At 34.2% G+C, this 20,920-nt stretch overlaps 1 protein-coding gene and 1 long non-coding RNA gene across 2 annotated transcripts in view; one reads left to right on the top strand and one right to left on the bottom strand.

Moving 5' to 3' along the window:
* Positions 1 to 12,770: 12,770 nt before the first annotated feature.
* On the bottom strand, positions 12,771 to 13,687 carry LOC127732337 (uncharacterized). The gene is made up of 2 exons (XR_007996199.1): positions 13,372 to 13,687; positions 12,771 to 12,821 (listed from the first exon to the last, which is right to left on the bottom strand). It is a non-coding gene; the product is annotated as an uncharacterized LOC127732337 (long non-coding RNA).
* A 2,467-nt stretch (positions 13,688 to 16,154) lies between these two features.
* Positions 16,155 to 20,920, top strand: part of LOC127732267 (uncharacterized) — a 28,215-nt gene continuing 23,449 nt past the window's right edge. Inside the window, exon 1 of the mRNA XM_052241346.1 lies at positions 16,155 to 16,245. Within this exon, the coding sequence (XP_052097306.1) occupies positions 16,155 to 16,245 (91 nt within the window). The remainder of the gene's footprint in view (positions 16,246 to 20,920) is intronic.

The following is a 20,920-nucleotide window of genomic DNA, read 5'->3' as shown; positions in this document are numbered from 1 at the left end:
TGTAAATTAAAATTTCAACCATTTCACATAATTGTAACACAGCTATTCATATATCTCAAGTATAACTCATTTTATTTTATTCATAGTAAAAAAATATCTTACTGAGCGTGTTTCTTATTCTACACCCATGATATATTAAAGCGTCAGTCAAGAGGTCTATCCGTTTTCCTGGAGTCATTTCTTTTGTAATTTTTGAGAATTTTCCCATGAAGGACCATAGTCACTACAAACTCACACCACCGGTGAGACCTATGCCACTTGTTCTTCTTGGACCGCATAAAACCTGAAATAAGTGTAAAAAGTGGAAAATTTACATCCTATAATTCGTCCAATTTGGCGAAGTAGTTTTAGAAGAGACATTTTTGTAAAAGTTGATTGACATACACCATAACAATTTGTTTTATGCAGACGCTTTGTTGTTTACCTATTTCGACGTTAACGTTTACCCCCAAGTTTTATTTATTCGTGTGTGTCAGTAATTTTCTTATTGATTTCATACCAAAGTTCTTTATATATTTAATGATTAGATATTTTTAAATTGCACAGAATTGTGACTGCATCCTGAAACAGTACAAACAATAAATTAACAGATCATAGATGAAAACAAATCAATTTGCTGAACTAGTACACATTTTTGTTTAATGGCCAGCTGAAGCCCGATTCCGGGTGCGGGATTTTCTGAAGACCCATTGCTGGCCTTCGGCTGTTTTCTGCATTTTGGTTGGGTTATCTCATTGACACATTCCTCATTTTCATATATATAACCCTAATGATGTTGTGAACTGTCTTTTGCAATTCTGTGTTAGGCAATGTGGTTATACGTCAATGACAGATAATGCTCGCCTTGTCCTTTGATAGGAAGGTGTCTGGTAATAGTGTTCCTTCCATCGGGCATTATTATTAAGGAAGTTGCAGATTGCATTTGGTCTGAAGCTTTCATTTCTCTAAGATATTTATGAATTGACGGTGCGATAAAATGGGTAAAAATGTTAAAAATAGGGGAATAGTAGTAAACATTGTGTTATAATCTTAATCACTATAAAAACAAAGAAGCACAAAAAGGCATATAGGCAAAGCACATTAGAAAAAATAAAAAACAAGAATACAAAAAGTTAGCATTGCACAATAATAGGATGTATAAGTACAGAGCCACGTCATATGTATCATAGAAAAACGAAGAGACATATAGATAAGGCACATTAGCAAAAATGAAAGACAAAAATACAAATATTTAACAATAGCACAATGACAAGATGTATACCCGATTAGAAAACATGAAGATTAAATGTTACTCGATCGAGATACTGTAGCCAACTTGGGGCAAGTTGCTGCTTTCTCACCTGGAAACACTGTAACCAGTCTGTAAGGAGGATAGTTCCACCAAATGGTGTAAATTTGAGCCCTGGGGATATTTTTTTATTTTGGCCGGCCAAAAAAAAAAAAAAAAAAATTCCGGAACTAATGGCAATGATTCCCCATCGGGAATATACTGCAAATAAAATGTAGCCCGATTGGGAAACATGGAGATTAAATGTTACTCGATCGGGATACTGTAGCCAAATTGGGACATATTTCCCAAATGGGTGACAGTAGGTTGTTGCTTCCTCACCTTGTCACTTTGGTTAAAAGTGGGTACGGGTGCCGCTGGAATTTAAAAAAAAAAACACCCCCATTTATATATTTCCCAAGACCGAAAATCCCGAAATTTCTGACCCAGTCATACATTTGACAAGTTGAAAAAGCGACTTATTCCAGCGGCACGTTTGTATTAACCTGTAATTGAGGCTTCATATCATGGAAATCAAATTCCACGTAATTTTCAGTACTCGATCCTTTTATTTGATTTTAATGTATATATTTCAACAGAATTTTTTTCACTTGGAACACAGTTAATTCTATTAATGTGGTCTACTATGCTGGAAATTGATACATGTGGTTCATATTCAATCAGATATATGACTTATAAGTTTGGGGCCCTGGTGATCATGTTCCATTTCTCCCATGAATATACAAATAGCATGTCTCAAGCATCTATGAACCAACATTGGGATGCTAATAATGTTGCATACTAGTTTTGGAAAAGGCCCAATGGTATGGCTTAGAATGTCCTGGACAACCTGGTTATTTGGATGTCCTCTAGTTTGGACATCAAGATCATCCTGTGATTTCTCATCTATGCTGGGAGCTATGAGTTTGACTGCATGTCTATCAAAACGATAAGTTGGTTCTGGTACACAAACCTTCTTCCAACCATTGGTCTCCTTTTATATATATGGTACCAAAAACAAATGATACCTAAGATAGATGGAGGAAAAGGGTACATCAAAATATTCTTACCGTTCATGTTATTGTTGCTTTCTTTTTCCAGCTCTGTTGACCTATTTGTACAACTGTCATCTGAAAAAGATAAATATCATAGGTAATTTGAAGAACTGATATTGATTTATACAAGACTTTTATTTCAAACAGTTGATACATGCACTCATAAAATCTTTACATGCTTTGAAAAAAAAAACATGCTAAAAGAAGTCTGTAAATCCACTTAAAACACCAAAATATTCTTACCAATCAGTTCATTGTTGTTTTCTGTTTGTACAACTGTCATGGCTGGATTGCTGAGTTTTTGTTGGAAAAGTCACATCTGCAAAGTAAGTTCAGATATGTAAAGATTTAAATGTAGTTGCACGTTGTGTGAAATATTCAGAAGTTTTTATAATATCAGTTTATTTTCAATGTATGAGTTTGACTGTCCCTGTGGTATCTTTCGCCCCCCTTTTAATGACTTCAAGGGTAATTATGAAAATAAAGTGTGATGTGATTGTCAATGAAATCTCCATAGAGACAAAATGACATTCAATTATAATGTTTTAACCAAAGGATATCATTGTATGGCATGATTACATATCAACCATCCTGTTTGTAAAAGTGAACTTGAAATTTATCATATTGTATAAAATGTAAAAGGAAACTATTGCTACAAAAACAAACAAATTATCTTATGCTTCCTGATTTCTGTATTTGTGTTCGAACGTAATAATTTTTGTTCTTGTTATTGTTATACAAATAACATGGAAATAATGTGACGACTATATATACAAATGTCTTACATGTCACACCTGTCCTGCATTTTAGGGTTGACCAAAATATTTTTGCCATAGTGAGAGGCAGTGAAAAATCATTGATTTGAAACTTGACAAGACAATTCCCCCATTTTGTATTTATATTTTACTATTTCAGATTTAATAGGTTGGTCTCTGAAATGGGACAATGTTGAACCTTCTGGTCTTGAGGATTGTTGGCCCTGCCCATCATGGAATACCACATCATAGTTTTCCCAGTGCCACCACACTTGTTCACCACATTCAAGAAAATTTGTTATAGGTGCAAGATGTTGAAAAATATGTTGATTTAGTTTGATCATAGTTTCTGTGAATATTATATCCTGTCTTTGTGGAAGAAGACGAGCTTGTTTGCTCATGATGTAGTCTTGTTTTAATAGCTATCTATCTTTTCGCCTTTTGAATGCTAATTATGAATCTCAGAATTGCGTTGTCAACAATCCAGCTAGGCTTCCAGTTGGTCGTTCCAATAGAAACTTTACGTAGATCACCAAAACGTCTCTCCTCATTTTTTGTCAATAAAGCTTTGGTATTGAAGATGCTAGCAGTTTGAGGAAGATGTGGTGTGATACAGTTGAAGTGAATGCCGTAAAATTTACGAATCGTCATTTTCTTTGGAATATGAATAAGTTGACGATACAGCATGGCAAAAAGAAAACATTGATTGAATATCCGAAGACCTGGTATTACAAGGGTTGAATGAAACTTTTGTTATCTCGACCAGCGAAAAAAAAAGATCGACAAATTCTTTTCTGATGTGATCTTTCTCATTCAAGTTTGTAATGAATTTGGCCAGCTGAATCAAAAAACACCTGGCATCAGACTCTTTTACTTCTTATTTTTTCTCCAACAATTTTAGTTGCAAATTTCTCAAAATCAATTAGTACTGTACTATTTCCAATGGGAGAAGGAAGTTCTTCTATGAAGTTTATTTACAACATTTGAGATATCATGTATAGGTTCATAATGTATCATCCCGGATGGCCTCTAATACAAGACCTGCCTATTGTATTTTTTGTTAACTTGTTCTCGTCCTGAACATGCATGAAATATTTGCCACTGGACGTTAAGCAACCAACAATCAATCAATCATTCATTATGTAAAATTTCATGTTTCAAAATTCATCGTTTTGGTTGAGTTTAACAATTTTTCATTAGTAAAGCTGGAGGTCTTGTTACACATGCATACGATTAGTTAATTCATCATTTAATGTATGCCTGTCCATATTGTTTTTATTCACATTCCAGCTTTCTAGTTCATCGATTACCTCTGCCTTTTACAAGTTAAAATAGATTGAATATGCCATTGTCAATTTTCAACCATACCTCCTCCCAATACCAACCTCCGCCTTTCTGAAAGATCAATCAATTGCTTTTTGTGGCAAACTTCAAAATTCACATGATTTTTTTTGTGAACTCCAGGCAGCTGTAATTTCCCCCTCTTCGCTGCCAAGCTGGGTTATCTCCAGATGATAAACCCGTATATTATGAAATAATTCCTCTTTTTTAAATTAATGAAATTCAGACGAGTGTCGATATATGTGAATTGATCTGCATCTGTAGATGATGCAAAATTTATTTGATAATTTACAAGTTAAGACATCAATATATACATTAATGTTAAATGTAACTCCCCTCCCACTCGAAAAAAGGAGGGGGGAAAGTTTGTGGTTCGTTGAGTTTAAGGGGAACAATTGGTGGTAATATTTGGTATGCATTGCTGTCTTATTTGCCCGACACATCTCAATTCCATTGATTGACAACAATTTGCAACGCCCCCTGAGTCATGGTTTTGACTTGAATTGCTTTGTCGATTATGCAAGTTAAAGGTTTTCATCAGGTCATTTTATAAAGTACTTTTCGTTTCGAATTTCCCTTGCAGTTCGGTGTATTTGTTATTTTATTTTCTACAAATAACTAAACTTGTACAGGTACCTGGTGAGTGTAAATTATAATTTGTTAATTAGTTCAACGGAATCCCCTGTTAAAGTCAAATCGGCCTAACTATATCTGTTAGAGTTCTACATAACGACTTATGGGGTAACTTTTCTATTTCATGAAATATAATTCTGAAAGTTATTGCCAAAGTTCTTATACATGAATGAAAGATATTAAAGAAGTAATATAGTAGGAGATTTAAACACTTACGACAGTTACAAACAGCTCCCAAAATCAAATTTATGTCAAACCTTTTATCATAGTCACACAATGTATCCAGTACTTCCATTAAACAGGTCCTTGATGTGGCTCTAATGAGTTACTTTGTTACACAATACAAGAAAATTCTTTTTTCTTAAAACAGCTAATATACAATTTGAAAATAGGTATAACACCTTTTCGTGTCGTCCAGGAAAATACTTTCCATTGAGTAAATTGTTGGTGGTTGCTTCACTTGCTCCTCTTTAGCCATCTCTTTCTGTGTAATCACATTTAAGTATGCATCCAAACTAGACGAAAATGATATGTAGAAGCATAAATATGATACACGTCAACGCTAAAACTTAATTATATAAGAACACATTTGAATAGTGGTCACAGATTATTTGTGTCTATAAGGTGTTCATATTGTGTACAGTAAAGAACTATAATGAAGTCCAATACACATGCATCTTTAATGATAATATGTGATTTAAAACAAACTTGGTTATTTACACCATAATGATCTCAAATGTATTGAAATGTCCTACACTTATCATGTTATACAAAAATTTGACATATATTCATTTCTTTTTAAGGGAGGCATTGTCTTCGTACGTTATGTCTATCCCATATGCTTTGTAACGTAATAGGACCAGGATGCCATCTGGTCTTACTATATTTTTTAATCTTATTTGCAGCTTAATTGAATGTTACGTTAGTTACAATACTGCTTTCGGAGCACCTTGGTATATATCAAAGTCATATAATATTCCAAATATTGTAGCTCTTCCTCATAATTTGTATCCCCAAGGGTTTGGTTTCCCTGGAATATACTGTTTGATTGAAGATTTTCCTTTAAAACTGACCATTGTTTCGTCAATAGAATTGAGTTCTTCGGATGAGATTTGTAGAAAGTTGTCGCGTAGTTTGTTCAACTAAGGCCTTAAATTCTATATTTTATATACCTTTTCATCTTCTGTTGCATCTAAATTGTTCTTGAAGGATAGTGTTCCAATTTTTCGAATCTATTTCTTGACATTACCTCTACTATCAGATTAAATCTTGTTTCCTGCAGGGATGGGCACGATTACTGACAAATGTAATCGATAAATAATTGTTTCCAAATGTTATGTTGACAGTTGTTTTCTAGATGAAAGCTCTTACAGAGGATCGAAACTATTTAAATATTCTTGAGTGAGCGATGATAAACATGAGAACACTCTTGAAATGAAATCGACAATTGTATCAATTGCTTCCTTATATTGTTGGTCATTTTCTCCATAGTTTGCAAATTTTTGCTGTCATACGGACTAAATTTTGATATTTACTCTTATTTAACAGGATGGTATATTTGAATATAATGAGTATGTGAGGTTTCCTATGAAAAAAAAGATATAAAAAAGGAAGAAGAGTTAATTTAACTTATTTTAAAAGATGGAAATTTATAATTTATAGTTACATGAATGAATTTATCTTTTTTGTTGGATAATCCCCCTAATTACAGGTTATACAATTGCCAATGGAGAACAATTTATAACCTAAGGGCAACAACATGTATTAAATCTCTCATTTAATTAAACATAATTGAAATCAAAACATAGTCTGTATCTCATTGATTAGAGGTCTTTGCTCATCTGATTAGTAATTATAAAAACAAGAAGGTTTTTGGAGAATTCTTTGTTCTCTTTTCAAAATCATAAACAATTTACATTTTAGTGACACAATGGGATACATGTATCCATTACTGAACAAAAATTTCAATGCATTGGTTCATTGTAAAAATGTTTTGTATTCTTTCCTAATTTTGATGTCATAACACTATGACGAATCAACAGTTTATCTACTCTAAGCTAAAGTTCTAAATATAATTGGAAATTAAGCTTTAAAAAATGTTATTACATATATAAAAGCATTCTTCTGTAGTATAGTACAGAACTTAACTTAGGACTACAAGTACATTTATGTATTTTCCTATTTTGAATCTATTTTCTTATTTTTAACATTTTTGTGTTTAATAAAAAATATCTCAAATTATTGACAAGCATTGGAAGTCATTTATTTCAAAAGCTGGAAATAAAGTAAAATTTGTAAGCCTAGGAGATTTGGTTTATCATAATGCAGCTTGAGACAACAGATCTAAATAATGTATTTGATAAACTCTCATGTAATATTGATGCATTCTATTTTATCAGTACTTTAATCTGATGATTACATGCAGTTGTCGATTTTCATTTAAACTAGGTTTTATATTAAACTACATTACTAAAGTAATCGAAATGTAATCGATGATTACATCATTATTTTTGCTGTAATCGATTAAATTACGATTACATGTAATCGAAAATGTTTAATCAGTTACAATCGATTACAGATTACGATTACCCCATCCCTGGTTTCCTGCTCACAATATTGACCTTGCTCTAGGTATATGCACAATACCCATTCTAAAGTTTATTCCGATCAAGACTTCCATTTCCTTCATAGATGTAAATATTGGTTTGATTGGTAATATTTTTAATCATGTCATCAAGTTGTCTCTGGAGGTGATTTCTAAATCGATCCGTAATCTGTCAAACTGAGCTACAACTTAAACAAGATATCTATCTTTGTTAATATCATTAATATTTATGGTTGTAGTAAATAAAACCTTTTTTGCCGACTGATTCTTTTAGTCATATGAGACTGACTTTATATATGGACTGGTGGTCGAGTGGTCAAAGTAGTCGAACTACTGTATCAAAAGCCAGTCAACACTGAGGTTGTGAGTTCGAATCCCGAACCTAACTCCAATCTCAATTTTCTAGGATTGTCAGTTTTCATAAAACTAAAGTGTAAAAGAAATATGGTTATTATCTCTTTAACGTATTTCTCCTTGTTATTTTATTTTTCACATATTCACAATTCAACATTTCAGATATGGATGAGCATATTGTACTTCTGATTGTGACACTTATTCTTCTGACATTCGAAAAGAAGAATTGCACGCCCAAGCATATGTTATTTGATTTTAAGATTTAAATATTTCTTTAACAATTATGTCTATTTGCCCGTGTCCTTAACACGGCAATGATTAGCAACGAACCCTGCATAAATATTTATCATGGAAACATGCTTTAATATTTTGCTATATCGACAGCAAACATAAAATTAATGGTATCTTCAAATAATAATGAAATTAATTTCAAATCCAAAAGACTAGAAGACAAGAATGAAGAAATTGTTCAGCTTACATCCTCTTAGAATGTTTTTGAAAAGAAACTTGGTGATGCTCAAGATGAAATTCTCCAACTAAAATCCTAAATGTCAAAATTGCTAGATGAAGCAAAAGGAAGAAGTTAGAGATGTTACCCAGGCTAGGCCAACACTTTTTATAGGAACATCTAACATACAAGGAATACTTAAAGAAAAATTAACACAAGCTGTGGATACTTCAGAAGTATTATCAACGTTCACTGATACTGCAGACATGCTGGTTCTTCTCTCGTTAACAAATGAAATAAAATCAAAGCAACCTACCAAGTGCATTGATAGACTTTTTGATATCGTAACTGAAGCATCAGCTAAATGGGCACTACTTTAATGCATCGTCTCATTCACAACTCCAAGTAGGAACAACTTGACAATTTTCAAAAATGCTCAGATAGTTAATGCTTTACCTAGGCAAAAATTCAGGGGTGTCGACAATATTCACTTCGCCAACCATACCAATATGCTCATAAATGGAAATCCTAATAACAATCTGCTTTGCGAGGATAAAATTAACTTAAATGAAAAAAGAATATCAATACTTGCAAGCAACACCAAAAGAACAACACAAACTGTGTTGCACATTCCTATACCACCTACAAGATCCCGAAGTAAATCGAGGCAGAGACAAAACTGGGGACGAGGTCGTGGGCGTGATCATGACTGATTCTTATTGATTTGTGATCATCATTAGAAGTCTCAATGGAATGATTTTTTAGTTTAAGCGCAAAACCATATTATTACAATCCTTATTTAATGTGTTGTAATGATTCTTGTCTTATTTTATTTTTTTGTCTGATAATCTGCTTATTCTATTTCAGTCATTGCCACTATTATAATATAAATAATAAGATGTGGTATGAAAAGTCTGTTTTTAATTGACACTTATTTTATTTTTAATTACTTTTAACTTCCCCAGCGTTACAAATACGTTCGTACACAATTCCAAATTCAGTTACGCTAGTCTGTGCTGACATCAGATAGTGTCGAAACAAATTTCGAAGACTGGATTGTTTTTTTTAATTTTATTGAGTTCTGTTAAGACAATGAGTTTTAAAAATTCCTTAGCACTAAAACGTTCAGATAAGTTTTCCCAATATTACGACTTTTGAACTTGTTCAATTTTGAAAGCCAAAGTCGGAATAAGGTCTTCCTGTTAAGCATATGGGAATTATCAATTAGTCAAAACATTTTGAAAATGGAGATACTTTATGGAAATTGATGACGAAAAAGTGCAGTTTCAAGCTATAATCATGGCATTAACATTTTAAAATACCACCTTAAAAAATCATTGTAAATGTAGGTGTTTTCTTGATTTACCTTCACCAAAATTCATCTTGCATGAAATATTTGCCACTGGATCAAATTAATTGCATTAATAACTGCACGCTAAATTTTCTGAATTTACAGTATCATAATTTTATTACATATAGTTTAAAAGCGATATTTGTATTTTTTGAATAAAATCCTGGTCTATATAAGTAGTACCTGATCATTTTTATCAAGATATGGCTATTATGAAGTTGAAATATGTTTGATGAAACACGGAATGTTGAAGGAATTGTAGCATATGAGGCAGACAAAGACTTCGTAGAAACTATGGCTTCAAATAGCACTGGAGGTTTGAGCTTTGTATAAGAATGGATAATAGGAATTATTATCCAATAAGGAATTTGCCACCAGCATCTTTTGATGAAAAATTATTGTGACAGAATATTTTACTTCAGTGAGAAAAAAAGATCGGTCAATTTCTTTGCAGCGAGGTTTTTGTAAAGCAGCCAAAAACAATATTATACTTTTCTGAGACTGTTGGTGAAGTAAAAAATTATGTGTTAAAGTTGATAGGATAATCTGGTTCTTTGAAATATCTCATATAGTAGCGTTTATGTTGATAGATTTTATTTCAGTATCAGGCAGTTAATCTAATGTTGCAAGCTGTAATAATGTCTCTATAACAGTGACATGTGCAATGGTTGACTTCCTAGGCATGTGAACAAAAGATGACGCTATAAAAAATCCAGTGTTCATGTTGAAACCATTCATATAGAAGACATTCATATCTGATTCATGTACACGTCAAAATAAACCTCCAGTCTTAAATTGACCAGTTGTGCATTGCAAAGAGAGTATTACCAGATCTGTAGGTAGGGGTAGTTGTGCATGTATGTTGTGCGTTTTCCTTTCGATAACATCAGTTACATACCTTTTAACATACGTTAACTATGTATACAGGCATGAATCTATATAGTGCAATTAATTGTTGCAGATGTTCAATCACAATAGTGTCACTTGTATTTATTCGGAGATTGCTTTGATCAACTGAAAAACACCCGAATCCAATAATTTAGTGCTAAATCCAATCAACGTGTAGTTTTCTTTGGAATTGTAAATATATTTTCATTTTCTCAACTAGGATGAAATATTCAGACTACAATATATTAAAAGCAATGTACTTAAATTTTATCTTCTTTTTCTGTTGTGTTGATTAAAACTAAAGAAAACAAAAGTAAAGATAACTTAAAAGTAAAGATAACTAAAATGAAAACTTCAATGCCAACTGAAATTGACAACTATAGTGCGGTAATTGACAACCTTAGTAACCTAGGCCTTAATACCTAGAACCCCCACTCGGACATCTACTCCCTAAGACACGGATTTACCGATTAGTTGAAATTTTGTGTAACCTAGATTCTTCTTCAGCAAATTATCGTTAGAACAACAATGATCACTACATCAACATTGGGAAAATATACAAAATTGTATATTTCTCAGTGGAATCACCTCATTCCAATAATGGTCATTTGGTAGGCAGGGAATAATTTTGCACTGGACATACCATATTCTCAATTTATTTTACTTAACCGTTGTAGTTTCCATTAAATTATGAATACATGGAATACTAATCATGAGTTGTGTGGCAAGGGACAATGATTAATCATATAATAAATGGTTTATACTGTAGTAAATGTTAAAATTTATTTTAATGAGCAATTGCACATTTTTCTCGATTATTGTGATAACACAGTAAATTAGTAAACACAATGTTAAAATATAAACTTTTTCTCAAAAGTGAGAACAATTGTTTAGACCACTGTTTAAATGGTGTGAATGAAGCCTACCCTCTGATGAGAAATATCCACGAAAAACTCTACAGTAGCAAACATCGTTAAGCTTGTAGAAAAAGCAGTAAAATTATCCAACTGTAAGAGAGGGTAAAGACAGACAAAGTTTTATCTAACTGAAATAAAAACGGTGTTTGTGGTGAAGAATTATCAGCACTTGCCAAAGATTCTGCACATTTTCTTTCTACATTATTATTTTATATATATTTAAAACAAAAGGTTTTTAGGTTTTTATCTAGTTGTTACTTATATTTCATCAGCAAAATTTCAAGATGGTTTCAATAATAAAACCATTAAAAAGAAATGAAAAACGAAGTGTTCGTTTGCCTTATATTAAACATTGGCATGGCAGTTAGCAATATTTTTGTCTTGATTTTACGAAGAATATGTGCGGTGTATCTCTTTTATTTTGTGAATGAAACAAGTTAACAGTCGTGCTATCAATATTATAAAACAAACCGTATTTTCCTTATGTTGTAGATCTTTAAATTCTACATACAAGCAATTTCCACCAAAGACTCAACTACACAAATGAGAAGTCTTTCTGTTTTGACTGACTTGAGACTACAGTAAAAAAAAACATTTCTACAATTTTCATGTTATTTATGAGTCATCTCTGTTTTCTAACTGTTGCAAAACTGAAGATAATGTACATGCTAAATCTAGTCTAAATGCATGTACGATAATGTGATTGTATTTTTACTTGCTTCAAAACCGGAGTAAAGCTTTGCGAACCTTGATTTTTCTTTCTGTTTCTAATGTACATATACTGAATATATATATTTATCAGTCAGAGATGGGAACTATAGAGTATTCAATTATTATACCTTTTTCTCTCTTAACCAAAAGTGTTTAAACCAATTTCTAATTTTCTCATTATCTTTCCAGTGATGGTGTGACTGTAAATTTTCTATAGCGATTTCACATTGTTGTACATTTGTTGATTGTGCAAACTGTTTTAATCTGAAAGATGAAATATATTAGAGTATTGGAGTGTAAATGGCATGATACAAGTATGATATTTTCCTATTTCCAAACCATGATTTGTGTTTGCAAATAGTTGCTTTACTATTTCTCAAATCAAAAATTTAAAATGACTTTTACTATTGATAAAAAAAAACATCATTGTTGTACTGAATAGTCGTTGAGAGATCAACAGTTTATTGGTATACAGACCCCCGGAGAGGGTGAAAAACTGAAAGTACAAAATAACAATCATAAGCATACTATTAAGGCAACACTTATATAATAAATGTCAAATAGTAGTACATTCACAAAGAAAATGGTTATACAGTTCAATACAAGTAACTCTTGTACACTACACTTCGAAATACAACATAAATATATCAGAAAAAGATTGCACACACGTATCTAAATATGCAAGAAAATTGAAAGGTTGCATTTGTCATAGACTGTACTCTTCATACCACGCACGATATAAATTTTACACACGTTGAGACTGTGCGGGACTGTATTTCTAGAAAACTCGAGCGTGACCCTTGTCTACATCAATAAAACACAAAAATAAATCCCAACATGTGGGATTGACAAATAATGAATGGAATTTAAGGGGGAAATGCATACATAAAAAATACAAACAGTACTGTATATTCACAGCGGCAATATTTACTCATGTCGTGTGTAAATGAACACCAATAATCAAATATGAAGTTGCATAAAATGTAAAATTAAACAGTATGCACAACGATATAAAAAATGAGCACAAATATAAAAGGTTAACTTACTCTAGTGGTGGATAAAACTTCCAAGTAGGAAAACAACGTGTTTCAGTTTTGACAATAATCGAGGGATTGATGAGACTGGGGAATGAAATGATAAGAAAAGGACGACATGGTCAATTCGGCACTTAATCAAAACAGTACACTCCTCCTCTGATTTCTTTATGAAATCACTACATTTTCAAAATTAAAAGATAATGTCATATGACAAATTAACATGTGTTTCCCTAACAATGTTATACTAATTGTTCGTGTATTAAATGTGATTGAATAAAACACAATGTCACTATTATAGTCAGTCAGCTTCAAGGAGAGTAACCAATTCGGTAAGTTGTGCGCTTTCCGTCTTTGACGATGGCGACTTCAAGTTTTCCTCTGAGCTTCTTACAAATTATGCACTGGTTGATGATAGTTGAAATAGAACGTTTTGCACTAATAATCCAATAGACAGCTGAGCCAACTGGCTTTTTGATGTTATGCTTTTACCTTCTTGAAGCAACTTAATCTCGTCGGAAAAGGCATCCTGCTGAACTGAACGTAGTATTAAGTTTTCAGAGTCTCTTAGCAGATCGGGCGAAATAACTCCGTCTTGGTGCAGTTTCTTACGAATTACCGATTTTATAAAGGCAATGCTTCTAACGAGACGTGTCCATTGAGAAAACCTGTCGAATCTACTACATCCTAATGAAGTTTCATTGCATTCGATTTGGAGTTCTGTTTTCTTACAGCTAACTGATGGACGAATTTCTTTGTCATTTTCTGGATCTACTAGTAAGTGGTCGTGTTCATCCTGTTTGTTGTTAGTCAAGAGCATGTCGGGGCCCTTTATCCAAAGGCTCTCTGGAAGATCTATCGTGCTGATGGACCTAGTAGCCAAATCAGCCGGGTTTTCATTGGTAGACACATGAGACCACTGATTAGGTTGACATAAAGAACGAATTCGACTGACTCTGTTACCAACATATATGTAGAAGCGTCTTGTTTCGTTTGTCAGATATCCAAGTACTACACGACTGTCTGTATAATAATAAAAATCATCTGGGTTGATATCTAATTGATCTCGAATAATGTCGGAAAGCTCTGCTGCTAAGACTGAAGCACACAGTTCCAGACGGGGGATTGTGTGTCCGTGAGACGGGGCAACTGTGGCTTTCCCGAAAAGAAAGCTAATGTTAACAGTATTTGCACTATACAATTTAATATATGCAACAGCTGCGATTGCATCTTTAGAAGCGTCTGAGAATATGTGAACCTCCCGTTTAACACTATTGGCGAATGAAGGTCCATTGTACTTTCTAGATATACGCAAATTTTCAAGTTCGCTCAATGAATGTACCCACGATTCCCATTGCTGATTCAGTAATTCTGAAAGTGGATCATCCCAATCAATAGTAGATGAAGATGAGAGCATTTGACGCATGAGTAATTTGCCTCTAATGATAACTGGTGCAGCAAAGCCAATTGGGTCATACAGACTGTTGATTGTTGAAAGAACTCCGCGGCGTGTAAATGTCTTGATGTCGGAAGACACACTAAAGGTAAACTCGTCCAGTTCTGTGTCCCATGAGAGACCTAAGCTTCTCTGCATCGGGAGATCTGCCGATGCAAGGTCAAAGTCCTTGAGATTTTTGGCAAGGTCATCTGAATAAATGCTTCTAGCACTAACCTGCTGTTAGATGCAACTTTATGCAATCTAAGTCTACCGTTTTCGTATAAAGTTTTCTTAGTTCTTTGAACAAGATCAATAACTCCCTCTGGAGTTGCACAAGAGGTAAGTCCATCATCTACGTAAAAGTCGTTGCTAACAAAGTCTTTCACATCAAGTTCAGCGCGTTGGACAGTTCGTCTCAGACCATCCGTAGCCACTGCTGGGGACGGACTGTTTCCGAAGACGTGTACTAACATCTGATATTCTGTAAGTGTTTTTTCAGAATCGTTGTCCTTGTGCCACAGGACGCGCAAGAAACGTCTATGTTCATCTATGACTCTGAAGTTATGAAACATTTGTTCGATATCAACGGTAACGGCGTAAGCCTCTTTCCTAAAACGGAGTAATATTCCAAGAAGGCTGTTATAAATGTCTGGACCTTTCAACAAGACGTCGTTCAAAGATAGTCCATGATGTTTTGCAGAAGAGTCAAAAACTACTCTTACACTCTCTGGTTTCCTCGGATGATACACTGCGAACATAGGCAAGTACCAGCACTCAGTACCTGGCGATAGTTTGGGTGCTATCTGGGCATGTTCTCGATCAAACAGTTTCTGCATAAAATCTAACACTTGTGTGCGCTTTACGGAGTTGCAACGTAAATTCATATCAAACGATTTAGCTCTACGCTCTGCAATTTGTTTGTTGTTTTCTAAAGAAGGTTTGTTGGGTTTAAAAGGTAGTGGAGCGATCCAGTGTCCATCATCTTGTTTGAAGAATCCCGATGACATTATATTCAAAAAGGTTTGATCCTCTATTGACACACCTTCCTTTTCGTCTAGTTTAGTCTTGTCGAAGATTGGGTCTAATTTAACTGACATCTCGCTATCACACGGAGACAATAGAAGTAGGTCGTCCGTTGCCTAAGATTACAGTTTTGTTAACATTAACTACTTTTTGTCCATGAAATCTACCAAGACATACATTGCCTACAATAACCCATCCTAAAGGTCAACGCTGTGCATACGGTACTTCGTCAGCTCCTACACGGTGTTCAATAACATGGTGTGCTCTAATAAGGTCACGGCCTATTAACATCTGTATTTCAGACTGGTTGTCAATGTCAGGAATACAACTTGCTATGTCCATCATGTGCGGAGAACTTGAAGTTACAACAGATGAGGGTATTTCCTCTCGATTGTTTGGAAAGTCATTACATTCGATTATTTCAGGTACGTTAAGACAGAATGATCCATCAAGCGACGCTAATACGTATCCGGAAGCTCTTCGTCCACTAGTAACGAACCTTCCTGCACAAGAAGCAAGTACATATTCGGTTTCAGTGTCGTTTTCTCGGAAGATGTTGAAGAAATCTGACGTTGCTAAAGTCCTGTTACTTTGGTCATCGATCACACAGTAAACAGTTTTGAAATGATCTGGTCTATCAGAGTGATATACTTTGGCGAGTACTATCTTAGCACATGATTTACTGGTATTGTGTATCGAGTCACATATTTTGGTGCATTTGCTGCTAATCTGTTCCTTAGAATTCTCCTCCTCGTGCTTTTTCTGGGGTTCGACTGTAATATCTACATGTAAGGCTGACGGATGGTCACGAGAACCACACACACTGCATTTGACATCCTCTTTACATTTGTCACGGAAATGTCTCTTAGGTCCGCAACACTTGAAACACAAACCTTTCTGCTTAATTAAATCAAGTCTCTCTGATAATAGTTTAGCACGGAAACCACGGCACGTGTTAAGTGTATGATTAGTTCCATGGAGGGGACACAAGTCCTCATTTTGCTTCTGAATAGGTGGTCTATTAACACTGTGTCCAATGTCGGTTTTAATGCTTGAAACTTGCGCAGGACTTCGAAAACGATTTTGTACTCTCGTATGTCTAGATGTGGTCGGTTTGGTGTCTTGATTGTCATATAAAAATCCAGGGTCATTACGCACTTTAGCAATGTTTTGCAAGAATGGCACAAAGAAGGAGAATGGCGGATATGCTCCATGGTTTTTTGACTTATAACCATTGGCAGTAGTAGTCCATTTTTCTTGAATACTGTAAGGTAATCTGGTTACAAAACGATTCACACCTAGAGACGAATCAAAGTAAGCGAATGTGGTGGCAAACTTTTCATCTTTGCGAATAGACTCGATCTCAGCAGCTAAGTCCGCTAACTCGTAGATTTCCTTTCGGTTATTGTTTGAAAGTTTCGGGAAGTTAACTTTACGTGAGTGAAGTGACGACTCTATCATCTCTGGACTACCGAATCTAGCATCTAAGCGTTCCCATATAAGCCGCACTGCAGTAGCCGGATTATTGGCATTAGCACATCTAATGTTCTGAGCATGCTGTTTTGAGCTTGGTCCCAAAAACTTTATTAGAAGGTCCAACTGTTCCAAAGGATTTGTATCTAACTCGGTCATTATGTGTTGAAAACTAATTTTCCAAGATGAGTAATGTGAAGGTTGGTCATCAAATGATATGAGCCTAGATGTAATCAAGTCTTTCTTCACCATAAACTTGGCCAATTCTTGTGCTTCGTTTCTCTGGGTCGGAACAAAAGGTCATGCTGTTGGATTCAATGGTCCAAAAGAATGAACAAGAATGTTAACACTGTTTGCTTGAAAGTCATTTTCGGTCAAATGAGAAGCATGCTGTGAGCGCTGTTGCTCCACAAATTCTGCTGTACGTCGTTCTGTAATGTTATGTGTATCTGGTACTTTAGAACTACGGTACTTTCTTTCAGATATCCTGTCTACATCGGCATACTGAACTACCGGATTAGCAATTATTGGTGGTTCATAACTTTCACCATAGTCATTAGGATCATAATTCAAAGCCTTCTTAACGGCTTGCAATCCCGACTCAGCTTCGTCGACTTCTCGCTTCATAGAGAGGACGTTTCTCTCTGCTTTGAGTGTAGCTTCACGGTGCAACAGTTCTGCCTCCTCTTTGGCATATTTAAGTCGTGTCTTTGCGGTTTCCAGTTTCACAGTTTGTTTAAGAATCTCTGATTGAGCACTTAGTGACGAGTTTCTTGTTGACCCAGTATGACGGGAACTATGATGGGAGCTACGACTTTTAAGAGTTCGTTCACTATCTTGTTTGGATCTACTAGGTAGCAATTCACTAAGATGTTGTTTGACGACGGATATTTTGGCCTTTAACGCATAGAATGACACTTTAAATGATGCATGCTCGATTTCACTTTCTTTTGTCCTATATGATTTTAAGAAATCAAAATATGTGTTACCTTCTTTTTCAAACTTTTCTGATAGTTTTGAAATTTCATCTCTGTACGTCGACGCTGTGGAGAGGTCCACCACTGGATTATCTTCTACGTCTAGTATAATAGCGTCGATATCTCTCTTAATAGTTCTAATAATGTATTGATGTCTTTCATTAGACTGTTGGAAAAGGTGATCTCCATCAGATGTAAGTGTTCTAGAAGTTCTTAACTCTCTTTCAGAAACGGATTCTGACTGTGACATGTTGAATCTATCTTGGGTTTATCTCTATAATGTAGATTTTTCACTGTACTGATAAGTCGTTGAGAGATCAACAGTTTATTGGTATACAGACCCCCGGAGAGGGTGAAAAACTGAAAGTACAAAATAACAATCATAAGCATACTATTAAGGCAACACTTATATAATAAATGTCAAATAGTAGTACATTCACAAAGAAAATGGTTATACAGTTCAATACAAGTAACTCTTGTACACTACACTTCGAAATACAACATAAATATATCAGAAAAAGATTGCACACACGTATCTAAATATGCAAGAAAATTGAAAGGTTGCATTTGTCATTGACTGTACTCTTCATACCACGCACGATATAAATTTTACACACGTTGAGACTGTGCGGGACTGTATTTCTAGAAAACTCGAGCGTGACCCTTGTCTACATCAATAAAACACAAAAATAAATCCTAACATGTGGGATTGACAAATAATGAATGGAATTTAAGGGGGAAATGCATACATAAAAAATACAAACAGTACTGTATATTCACAGCGGCAATATTTACTCATGTCGTTTGTAAATGAACACCAATAATCAAAATGAAGTTGCATAAAATGTATAATTAAACAATATGCACAACGATATAAAAAATGAGCACAAATATAAAAGGTTAACTTACTCTAGTGGTTGATAAAACTTCCAAGTAGAAAAACAACGTGTTTCAGTTTTGACAATAATCGAGGGATTGATGAGACTGGGGAATGAAATGATAAGAAAGGGACGACATGGTCAATTCGGCACTTAATCAAAACAGTACAATTGTTATAAATGATGACTGTAAATCACACGATAATAATACTGTTGTGCAAGTCTGTGAATTGTATGACTTACATAACTTACAGGTTTAACATGTCATCTTGGTGCGATCCAACTCCATGTCTATTTTTTCTCGTCCACCGTATCCAGGCTTGTTCCCTGTGGAATGAGCACAGGTAAACTGAACATCCTAAAAAACAAATATTTTTTTTTAGATTTTACCTTTTGGTTTTCACCTTCAAATCCTGTACAGACTAGTTCGAGAAAGAAATCTGGTTTTATCAAGAAAATGTCGGTGAACATAATTTTAAAATTTTTATCAAACAGTTGCTTCTGTATGGATGACTCGTGTCCTTAGACAACATTTAAAGGGAAAAAAATGATCTTACCAGCATCTTGAGAGACATTGGTTTCCGAGTACCACTAGCATATCAAAACTGAGATTGTGAGTTCGAATCCTGCTAATCTTAATTGACTACAATTGTTAATTGTTTTCCATCATGTGATAGTATTGGTGCGATTTACTTTTCTTATTTTTTTTTTCAAAAGGATGATTGGGAATTTAATTTAAGAAATTCTCAAGTGGAAACTATCCTTCGGACATATCTTCTTCCACTCTTCAACAATAAATTAATTTTCTGGATCATCCTTTGAGTACCTACAAATCATCAGAGAAACCAAGCGTATGGATTTGTTTATATCTTTTAAAAAAACTTTCAACTGCTATTTTTCTATGGAGCAAATTATAATTTCAACATTTAAAACCTCCCAACATATTTATATTTTTATGAAGATGTTACAGTTAATACTTCGCATGTATACATAACCTTTAATTTTTATACGCCCGCTTACGGGACGTATAATGGTATACCGTTGTCCGTCTGTCCGTCCGTCTGTCGTCAACATGTCGGACAATAACTCAAAAACGCTTGAACCAATTCGCACGAAACTGGTGAATTGTTGATATCTATTGACGTGAGCTCCCTTTCGTTTTTTATAAATTTTAGATTTAAGTTTCCGAGTTTTGGGGTTTTATTTATGAAAAAAGGGGGATTTTCCAGTTTTCGGACAATAACTCAAGAACACTTTCAACAATTTGCACTAAACTTTGGTGAATTGTTTATATCTATTGACATGAGTTCCCTTTCGATTTTTATAAATTTTAGAATTTACTTTTCCGAGTTATGGGATTTTATTTTTGAAAAAGGGGGGATTTTCCAGTTTTCGGACATAATTTTGAAATTTTTATCAAATTGTTGCTTCTGTATGGCTGACTCGTGTCCTTGGACAACATTTAAAGGAAACAAAAATGATCTTACCAGCATCTTGAGAGACATTGGTTTCCGAGTACCACTAGCATATCAAAACCGAGATTGTGAGTTCGAATCCTGCTAATCTTAATTGACTATAATTCTCAGTTTTCTTCCCGAAGGTCTGTGGTTCTCTCAGGGCACTCCGGCTTCCTACATCATTAAAAAATAGGCAGCCATGAAATAGGACAACCCTGTTTAAGTGACGTCAAGCATCTATCAATCTTAAAGAAATATTTAGAGATAAGACTTGGTTTTTTACTATTTGAATTGTTTTGCACTTGTCATAGTTTA

Source organism: Mytilus californianus, unplaced genomic scaffold (assembly GCF_021869535.1).
Source record: "Mytilus californianus isolate M0D057914Y unplaced genomic scaffold, xbMytCali1.0.p SCAF_23, whole genome shotgun sequence".
NCBI lineage: Eukaryota > Metazoa > Mollusca > Bivalvia > Mytilida > Mytilidae > Mytilus > Mytilus californianus.
Note: the sequence above shows the minus strand (reverse complement) of the source record. Positions and strands in the feature narration are given on the sequence as shown.